We start from the raw sequence: 10868 nt of genomic DNA on the forward strand, positions 1-10868 counted from the left end.
ATATATATATATATATAGAGAGAGAGAGAGAGAGAGAGAGAGAAAGAGAGAGAGAGTATGAGTATGAGTATATAGGTTGAGATAGAGAGAATAATGAGAAAGAATGAGAACTAGTATATAAAATGATTAAAGAGAATAAGAATAAAAGAGAAATAATATGTGTATACATGAAAAGATTAGAGAGACAGTGAGAATAAGTAAAGAGACTGTAAAGAATGAGAATGAGTGTTATGTAAGAGTATAATGGCAGCTTGAGTAGTTGTAAGGCCATTACTATTACTATTATTATTAAAGAAAACGGTTGAGTTGTGAATCCTTAATTGATAAACGACTCTTGACAAACTATACACTGTATGATTGGTGTATCTGTGAATGATTATTATTATGTGCTTATAAGGAATTACACACTAAGCTCTTTATAGCTTATCCTTTTGTTAACATGTGTTTTGTAGGTAACTTTATTTAAGAAGCAATGATTAAAGAAGAGACATATCATTGTATTAATCATCATGTTGATAACTACTTGTATTGAATAGTTAATGTAAGTATACACGAATGTGTTTTTTTATAAATAATAAGTGGAATATTTTGGTGTACTTTGTATTAGAAGGAGGGTGAAACAAATTTTCAAGGTCAACAGGCATCGGTTGAAGCCATTTTAGAAAGGCTTCAATGCAAATGCACTAGACATCATCCATGTGGATGTCCCGGGAAACTGAAGCAAAAGTTAGGAGACGTCTCGACTAAGACGTTAAAGAAGGGTATTTTTGGAAAGCATTGTGCTTTCGTGTTTTTTAAACCGAATAATTGATTTTTGAAAATATTTTTGGGATTTTAAAAGAGTTCGTTCTTGAAAAATCAAGTTTTCCCCATGATTTGGACCATCTATTGCAAGCGACAAACATAAAAAATGAAGAAAAAGAGCTTGATCTTGAAGTTAGCACGCGCACTACGTGCACCCACCCCACCCCACCCCCCCCCCCCTTGCACGTGGCCTGCCCGGACTCACTCAAATTGCTCAAAAATGTTATTCCCTTCTGATGTCGATGTGCGACCCGCATGCTCCATAACGTGACCCGCGTGTCATGTTGTTCTGAAGTTGACCACGTTTGACCATGTTGACTTTTTTTGACCAAGTGAATTAAAACAAGCAACATTCTTTCATCCTTAACAGTCGCGCCTATCTCCTCCTTCTCTCTTATCGCAAGAACTACCACCACTCACCTTCGTCGGAAAAACTTGATTTGTCGGAGTTCTACGGGTCGAAATTTTGTAAAATTGCTGCCATTCTCTTCCTTTATACCTCCTCTACAAACCTCACCCAAAAATTTTCCTTAGTTGATGGAGCGCGGTGTGCCGCCACCACCATACCACTGCTTCCAAGCAATTTCTGGCCACCTCCGGCCACCTATCGAATTTTCGACACCACGAAAGTGTTCCTCGTGAAGTCCTCTACAAACCCCACAGAGTGAAACCGATTTATCTCGCCAGAAAATTTTATCGAAATCTTTGAGCCGCCACGAACAACCACTGGATTTTATAGAAGTTAAGTCGGAGACCATGGATTTTGGCAAAGAGCTTGCATTCTAGCACCCATGAACAACATTTAAGCTTAGGGTGCATTCGAGCAAGTTTTGTTTTTCAAATATCAAGTTTCGGGGATGAAAACGAGAGTGTAGATTCTTTCATTAGCATCATTTACATTGCATGTATCAATAAAATGATTACAGTTGAATTTGCTTTGAAATTTGTCTAGGATAGTTAGTTTGTACCCGTATTCGTGAAACTTTGGTATGGATTGCCCAAATTTTGTTGAATTGTTGTTGTGAGAGGTGAGTTCGAGGGATTACTGTGTCATTCGAGTAAATTTTACAGGTCTACAAGTACAATGGGGAAAAGCAAGGCAAGAACAAGCTCCCATGGACAAACCGCCGATCCAAATCCGAAACTTCCTAGTTAGTTGTTAGTTTAGAACCTCATGGACAATAACCCCTCATAAATGTGAGTTTACGGCAGGGCACATTGAAAAGACCAATACACACATTGTATGAGGGGCATATAGACTCAACTAACACCTAAAAAGTAACTTTTAATAACATTTTAAATTGTGATTTGATCAAAATATGATAAAGTTATACAAAAAAAAAAGGTTACCGATCGAAAAGGATAAAAAAAAGTGTATGTTTTTATATAGCGAACATTATAGCAGCAAGCTTTATTTAATTAGACAAGTGAGTAGTATTAAATTCATATACAACTACAAAACTTGTTACAATCAGTGAGGAACCAAAACGAGCAAAACCAAAAAGGCAAACAAAACGATGCCAAAATGGTAAATAAAAATATAAAGTTTGCAACAATTTCACAATCAGTAATCCCAGGTCCTTCTAACAAATACAAACTTATACATACATTACATATTCATTCTCAGAAGTTAAGGTTTTTGGGCTGCTGTATCATCAGGGCCAGCAAGATTGATCTGCAATTGTAAGTTGTAACAACACCATTCAAAAAGTTGAAATATCTTTTTCTGCAGGGGTAAAATTGTCATTTCACATGGAAAGAGATTCGAGACTTACATTACAATCAAAGGCAAATCTTCTAGCTAGCATAATAGCAGCATTTCTTTCTCTTTCTGATTCAAATCCCATAACAAATGAGACTCCGATCTTTGGCTGCCAGAATGATGCTTGAGCTGCAGCATTTCCACCACCCCGAACTCCACACAGCTGTATTTTTATAAAATTACAAAAATAAATAAAAACGATGAAATCATAAATTAACCAACAATTCATTCTTACAAATACACTAGGGATGTCTAAAAGTCCCGTGGGACCCCGTTCCCGCGGGGGCCCGTCCCGTTTGGGGGAATATTTTTAAAAAAAAACGGGGGCGGGGGCAAGGTTAACCCCCGTTTTAATTTCGGGGGCGGGGGCGGGGATAGGCAATTCCGTCCCGAAACCCTCATGGGGACCCCGTTAATAAATTACACATATTAATTATATAAATATAAAAAACAATAACATGATTCTGAGCTTCCAAAATTCATCAAAAAAAACATGTTTTTAAGTTGTTTGTATAATGTTTTTAAGATGCCATAACTTTTTTATTTTTAACATGTCAAATTCTGCTATAAATAGTTATTTGTTACCTAAAAAATAGTTTCTTTTAACCTAAATAACAACTTCTTTTAGCCCAAAAAAAGGCAGCCAAAAATTAATCGGGGGCGGGGGCGGGGGCGGGGGTAGAAAGGCTGAACATTTCGGGAGCGGGGGCGAGGACGGGGGAACGGGGAAATTTCGGGGGCGGGGGCGGGGGATGCACTCCCCGTCCCGTTTTCCCCGGTTGACATCCCTAAAATACACTTTATTTGTCACTTATTGCTAATATTGCAGGAAATAATCAAATGACACTTTTGGTCCCTGTAGTTTTGATTTTCTGAAATTACATTTTTGGTCGTTGTAGATTTTAACTTGCATAAATTACATTTCTGGTCCCTGTAGTTTTTAAATTTCCAGAATTACACTTTTGGTCCATGTACTTTTTAATTCACAAGGAAATAAGCAAGAAAATTTTGGTCTCTATAGTTTTAACTTTCCGGAATTACATTTTTGGTCCAAGTGTTTAGTTTGCATGAATTACATTTCTAGTCCCTGCAGTTTTAATTTTCAGAAATTACACTTTTGGTCTCTGTAGTTTTAATTGTCCGAAATTACATTTTTGGTCCTTCTAGATTTTAATTTGCATAAATTACATTTCTGGTCCCTGTGGATTTAAATTTCCGGAATTACACTTGTGGTCCATGTACTTTTTAATTTACAAGGAAATAGCAAAAGACACTTTTGGTCCCTATAGTTTTAATTTTCCAGAGTTACACTTTTGGTCCATGTGCTTTTAGATTTACAAGAAAATAAGCAAAAGACACTTTTGGTCCCTATACTTTTACTTTTCTGTAATTACATTTTTGGTTCAAGTGTTTAGTTTGCATGAATTACATTTCTGATCCCTGTACTTTTAATTTTCCGAAATTACACTTTTGGTCCGTGTAGTTTTTAATTTGCAAGAAATGATCGACTTACAGTTTTGGTCCCTATAGTTGGCAAGGCTCTGCACTTTCGGTCTAGGTTTTGATATTTTTACAAGACTAAATTACAGTTTGGGTCCCTGTGGTTTCTATAATTACTTATCATTTGTTTTAATAAATATCTCATCTCTCTTAAATTAAACAAGTAACCTTACATACCAACCTTTTATATTATTTTATTCAGTCAAAAACTTAGTATTAATAATATAAGTACATTGCTATTATAGGTTACCTGCATTGAAGGTGAATAGTATTCTTTAGCCACTGTTGTTTTCCCTTTACAAAGTTTCATCCTCATCTTCCCCACATGAAGTACATGAATAGACTCTGAAGGATGATCCACCCCATTCATTTGGATTATAACTACCTATATTTTTTTTTTTTTAAAACAATATATTATTCACAAATCACTAAAAATGGCTTATCAACATAAATTAGAATAAAACTAAAAGAACATAAATTACATTAAATTCTGTGTCATGTCGACGAACCAATGCTTCCACATAGTTTCCTAGTCCCGCAGCTGTTATAAAAAAAAATCAATTATCTATTTATATTATTGACTTTGATTTGGTCAAAGATCTACATTATTTTACTCTCCAATAACATTATGAATATATCAAAAAATAAATAAATAAATAACCTGGTTCAATGGGATCGGATGTTGTGAGTGTAATAGTTTGACCATCTGAAACAACATCAACTTGAAGAATCCGGCCAACATCAGAGGGCTCAGGAGCATAGATAGATTTTGTGGCCCCTACCAAATCCAAAAGGAGATTGTACTTTTTAAATGTAAAAAAAAAAAAAAATAGCAATGTACTTTGAACTTTTATTTATTTGTTTATTAAAGCATTATCCTACTTCTACTTTTTATATTACATCTTTATTGCTCTTTTGAAAAATCAACCCAATTATAGCATATTGTACTTTCAATTCTTTTCTTATAAGGACATTGTACTTCGTATTTGGATGACATTGTTATAAATGGGGTTAATCTCATAAAAGACCTTATATTTTGTGTGTTTTTCCGGTTTAAACCTCCAACTTTATTTTTTTTTCTGAAAAGAACCTTGTTATTATTCATTTTTTCCGAAAGAACCCTCAACTGTGTCTTTTTTTTCCCGAAAAAAAACCCTTGACTTTCAAATTGTTTCCGAAAAACCTCAACGTTTTTAGTTTTTTCCCAAAAAACCCTCACGTTTTACAAGTTTTTTGGAAAAAATGACTAAAAGGGCCAGATTGAAAAAAATGAAAAAATGTATGGTATTTTTCAGGAAAAAAATAACACAAAATATAAGATCTTTTATGAGATTAACCCTTATAAATGAGTAGATTTTTCATAGTACAATGTAGTAATAAACAAATGATAAAATTGCAAAAATGGTCCCTGTGGTTTTAATCCAAAAAGTTTTGGTGATGCACCAATGGTCCAAAATTGGATCTTTTTATTGGTTTTGGTCCCTATCAACTTAGAAAGACTATTATACCCCTTATATTTATTTATTTTTATATTTATGTTAATGTTTTAAATTAATGTACTGAAAATATGTATACCTGAAATAATGTCTCTGTTTCCACCTTCAGATGTGAATCGATACCATTGAATAGAAGATTGTGAAAGTTGTGAGGCTTTATTGGAAGATGGTTGGATTTGTAAATATGAACCTAAAGCAGGTGTCCCATTTAATTCAAACAAGTAGGATGTGCTTTCCTCTACCCTCCTACTGATTGCCAACTGAAATTTTGAATAAAACAAAATCAGATAATATTGCTATTTTTTAAGAATTCAAAATCCAAAATTATGTCTTTTCCCTTTAAATATCACACAACATGAAAGCTATGGGTCCTACAAATGCATTGAAAAAGTTCTCCTCCAAGATTTTGTTAATTACTGAGTGATTGTGAAAAAGCTACATTTGAAAATTATGGAATTTTGATGATATTAAAATTAATCTTGCTATAACAACATGAACAACTTTCTGTCAATTAATGATAGAAAGGAAAAAGCATTAGATATAGTGGACGACTTTTTGAAGGTTATTTTAGTGAAAGATAAGGATTATAGGAAAAAGAAAAAACTATTAGTAAATACCAAAGAAAGAGCCCAATTTGTGACCTTTTTAGTGTAGAATGGATTAAATTCTTATTAGCAAATTTTATAAAAAGTTACAAGCTATTCAAATTGTGGGGCGCACATGAAAAACCAATGAGTAATGCAACAATAATGCGTAATGTTGTTGCATTTAATATTTACAAAGATGGTTTACTTAGCAATTAATCAGAGGGCAAAATGGTCAATAAGACTGTAAAAAAAGAAAAAGGGCAAAATGGTCAAACCCCACCTCTTTCTGAAGCTCAATTGACCGCTTTGACTTCTCAGCCAGTTGAATTCGTAATGCTTGAAGCTCATGTTCCATGTCCATAACCTGCATAAATAGCATATAAAGTTACAATATCACAAAAAGGATTTTGATTGGCTAATTATAAATATTTAAAAAAACAAAAAAAGAAAAACTCTCCAAAAAGGAATTTAAAAAATTGAGTTGTGAATATACCTTGCTAGGCTGATGCAGCATTTTGATCCTCCTGGCTTCTTGAACCTCCTTCATTAGTTCTTCCAAATCCTGAATATAAAACAAAATATAAATAAATCATAATGCATTAAAATAAGTTAACAATTTAACATATGCAAACCCTCTTTAATGCTCAAAGCCCCATGAAATAAATAGTATAAGAAATCTGACATATGCACCCTTTTTAATAAATTTTCATGCATCCATACACAAAATTAGTTGTTAACTCCAATTTCTTATTGAATTATTCAACATTCATAAAACCATAGAATTATTTGATATTTTGAGTGGAGTTTGTAATTTTGGTGATTTGGCGTAGAAATAAAAAGGTTAAATGTGGAAGAAAAAAATCTGAACTTCACAAAACTGTGCTCCTACTATCCTTGAATAGTTTATATTTCTTTTGACTTCAAAGTCAAAAAGAGTTAAAGACAGCCTAAAAGTAATGAATATATCAATTTATGAAATGTAGATTGTATGTAAACAAAATTGCTAATAAAGTAAAACTTGCAAAAAAGAAAACTTTAATTAAGTGGACCATTGTTTTATTTGTTTTGTCTAGTGGAAAGGCATTTACTTTTTCCACATTAAGTGTTTTTTGGATAAATAAGGTTTGCTTGTTTTCTTTTGTATGCTGGATGAACAGTCTATATGACAGTAAATGACCATTTTACCCCTCCTTCAGAAAATATTGTTTGGTGAAAGATGACTGTTTGAATGAATTTTTTTAATGACAAATGACTCTCAGCTTATGAATTAATTAAATAGAAACTTTTTAATATAACATATAATGATATATTATAACAAATTAACAATCATAATATATCACAATATCATTAGATAACAAAAAATATTGATACTTGAAGATAATAGTTCGGATACAAACTTCAGTTAAATAGCACATAAGTTTTTTTATGAGGTCACTTTTTTATAAAAGGTGTGGGCCAGAGGGACCTTTTTACCCTTTCAACCACATTATACAAAAAAATGTTGCAAATATATAGAAGTATAGAACCTTAGTTCATATACTTTCAGAAATAACCACATAATATATCACAAAAATCTGATTTTGTGTACACTCCTTTTACAATAATCATGAGCATTTGTAAAAGACTGTTTAGAAAATTGCAAAAAAAACCTGGGTTCCAGAAGCTTTTGAATTTCTTTCTTGCTCCTGAAGAGCCTCTTCTACTCTCTGAACTGCAGCTCTTGCATTTTCAATTTCACTCCTTGCTAAAGATCTTTCTTCATCAACAAGCTTTTTAGCATCTTCTGAAGCCTGTGTGAAGTTACAAAAATTAAATTACAAAAAACAGAATCATTTGAAAATATAAGAAATCTACAATGATTCTGTTTTATCCTAATGCTACAACTTCGATTGTACTACAATTGGTTGTTAAATTGTGGAATAAAAGCTATTCAAAATCAAGCTTCTCATGAACAAGTTGTAAATGGCTAAACATATATTTCTTGAATATGCATCAGTTAGATATAAGAAAGAAAGTCTAGAGAGAACAAAAAAGAAGAAAAACTGTAGATTGTCACAAAGACACAAACCTGCTTTAAAAAATTTGCAAGCTTTTTAACCTCAGCCTTTTCTTGAATTAACTCTCCTTCCCTCTGAGTCAACTGAACAGCTAAAGCTTCAACCTACAATGATGGATATGAATAAGTGATTCCTTTTTAAAGAAAGAATTGTTACAAGAAAAAATAATGGAGAAAAAGGTAGGAACTACAAAGAAAGACGAAACCAACCATAGCAATGGCATCCTCTACATCATCCATGTTCTTACCCACAACACGCCCTCTAAGTGATTCAAGTGCATCTCTAAGCTTCTTCAAAAGAACATGTTTCTCTAAACAAGTCACATCCCTTAGTTTAGCCTGTTTCCTCATAAGTAAGCGATTTTCAGTATAATGAAAGTATAAAATATTTTATTTATCTAAAAGAGAGCCTCTTATAACTTTTAAGATCATGAAAACTTTCAAAGAACAAACCTCATCGGATAATTTAGCAGCAGCAGCTAAACCCTTCTCAAATTTACTAGCCAAATCACGAACAGATAAGCGTTTTTGTTGTTCTAACAACTGAGCAGTCTCTTTGGCTATGACTTCCTTCATAGAAACCAACTTTTGGTCTTCATTTCCGTACATAATTTTGTCATTAGCCCCAATTTTGTAGTTTGGAAATCGAGTAGATGCAAACATCACATCTGCAGATACAGGGGGAACTGCCAAGCTTTGCATTGTATAGCTGAAATCACGACCCACCTTCGTCATAGTTACGATTTATATATTACACTGTAAAATCATAAGAATCAGAAAGGAATTAGAAGTTAGAACAATCAACGTATTGATATACTAGAGAATGACATTAACGAAAACACAAGCAAAGGGAGATACGAAAAATCAATGAAGAAAACAACAGCTAGTATGAATAGCAACACATGAAAGGGGCAAAACCCTAAATATCGACATTTTCACCTTAAGGGGTAGTTGTTAACGAACAAAGCCCTAACTTCAATCATACACATTTAACCAAACAAAGCAAAGTAAAATGGAAACTCATGGAGGAAAATGAAGAATGCACTTACATCACATGTAAAATAAGACAAAAGTAGATAATTGAGGAGAGATTTCTTCAGTCGGTGAAGATTTAATTTGTTAGAGCAGTCAAAACATGAACAAGGAAAGTTGAGAAAGAGGGAGGGAGACAAAGACAGAATTGGGAATATAATTACTAATTAAATTGATGAACTAGGTTTAAATTGGGAATACTATTACGCTCATGATTCATAAATTATCATGATGCTGTTGCTGTTGGGTGTGTTTGCTTGCATTGTAAAAAAATATTAGCTGGACCCATCAGTTTTGTTCTTTCTCCTAGATTTTAGTAATTGTTTTGGGTTATAGACTTATATTCGAAGAAATATAAAGGTATTTTGTTTTTTCTTAAATTATGGTCAACACAAATATATAGTGTCGTGTCGAAAGAGAGAGTTTCATCTTAACCCAACTCGTTAAATTATTATGATGTATCATGTTAACCTTTTTTATTTTCATGTTGGGTTTCGAGTTAGGGTTAGGGCCTATTTGATTTGGTGTCGATCGCTCCAGTCAGTTTTTGTCTGACTCAGTCCGCTCAGTCCGGTCAGTCCGGTCAGGGTGTTTGATTTGCATCTTATTGGGTTGGTACCTCTCACTCGGTCTACAAAATTGGTTTACTCAGTTCACTAAAATATTAACAATAATTGAGACTGGAACTTCAATTGCCCCGATTTGCCCTCCTCATCCTTCCCACACGTTCCTTCTTTGTGCACCTTTGACATTTGCGCCTCCCACTTCCATCTATGTCGTTCCTCCCTCCTCCGACCGACATCTGCGCCTCCCACTTCCCTTCTACCTATCATTTCTCTGTTTCGAATTAGTTTCACCCCACTTGTTACTAAATTGAAGATAATCGAGAGAATTTTGATCAACGTATGTCGTATGCTCTAATATTCAACATAGGCTTATGTGTCTTTGCTATCAATTGTTTCAATATTAGGCTTCATTTAATGAATCTTTGTTTGAGAAAGTCTAGATTTTTTGTCTTTGATGTTGATTCTTCATCCATAGAAGTGATGTGTGATTATGGTGACACCAAATGACACAAAATGATGTGTGATTAATAACCATTCATTCCTTTTGGCCTATACTTCTATATTTAACTGTTATGTTTCACTTCATTTGACTTGTTTGGCTAAATCTTTTGGATTAATTAGTTTGCTCATGTGATTTGCTTTATAAATAAGTTGTCAATAATAACAACAAAGGTTATTGCTCGAGTTATCCACATTTCAACTAATTAAAATTTTTAGTATGTATATATGAAAGAGTTTACAATGGTGTCATGGAGCACCTATTGCATTGTTATTTGTGAAAGATGATGCACCTCTTTTTTGTTATGAAGATATGTATGTTGAGTCGCAAACTATCCAAATTGGTAAAATGGTCATTTTGCTCATTTAGCACAACCAATTATACGCATAATCAAACAAGATGATTTCGGTCATATATAAATTTAGTCAAACTTTATACCTAGTTAGGTCTCTGACTAGGTCAGATCTGACTCAATAAACAACTATCAAAACCACCCCTTAGACATTGACATGTGTAACATTCCGTTTAAAATAAAATTAAATAAATAAATAAATTTAATTAATTAA

At 33.2% G+C, this 10868-nt stretch overlaps 1 protein-coding gene across 3 annotated transcripts; it reads right to left on the minus strand.

Annotated features, from left to right (window-relative positions):
- Positions 1–2297: 2297 nt before the first annotated feature.
- Positions 2298–9429, minus strand: LOC145159299 (stomatal closure-related actin-binding protein 1-like). 3 transcript variants are annotated; one of them, XM_079078238.1, is made up of 13 exons: positions 9255–9429; positions 8659–8961; positions 8416–8544; positions 8218–8310; positions 7799–7939; positions 6643–6711; positions 6430–6513; positions 5642–5822; positions 4728–4844; positions 4549–4607; positions 4317–4451; positions 2580–2729; positions 2298–2479 (listed from the first exon to the last, which is right to left on the minus strand). In XM_079078238.1, exons 2-13 carry the CDS (start codon positions 8938–8940, stop codon positions 2435–2437), a joined length of 1485 nt encoding a protein of 494 aa, XP_078934364.1. In that variant the 5' UTR covers positions 8941–8961; positions 9255–9429; the 3' UTR covers positions 2298–2434. The 3 variants fall into 3 exon arrangements, with proteins under 3 accessions (XP_078934364.1, XP_078934365.1, XP_078934366.1); XM_079078239.1 differs by lacking the exon at positions 9255–9429 and adding an exon at positions 9145–9250; XM_079078240.1 differs by lacking the exon at positions 9255–9429 and having other exon boundaries at positions 8659–9115.
- Positions 9430–10868: the final 1439 nt, after the last annotated feature.

The sequence above is a fragment of the Lactuca virosa genome, chromosome 2, assembly GCF_052849685.1.
Source record: "Lactuca virosa cultivar CGN04683 chromosome 2, Lactuca_virosa_CGN04683_v6, whole genome shotgun sequence".
Lineage (NCBI taxonomy): Eukaryota > Viridiplantae > Streptophyta > Magnoliopsida > Asterales > Asteraceae > Lactuca > Lactuca virosa.

Excerpts from the sequence above, each read along its gene's own strand:
- LOC145159299 (XM_079078238.1), bottom strand. The coding sequence starts at position 8,940 with ATGACGAAGGTGGGTCGTGATTTCAGCTATACAATGCAAAGCTTGGCA. Across the intron at positions 4,845-5,641 it reads AAACAGAGACATTATTTCAG|GGGCCACAAAATCTATCTAT; the intron begins GTATACATATTT and ends TGGATTTGGTAG. Across the intron at positions 2,480-2,579 it reads GATTTGCCTTTGATTGTAAT|ATCAATCTTGCTGGCCCTGA; the intron begins GTAAGTCTCGAA and ends TTACAATTGCAG.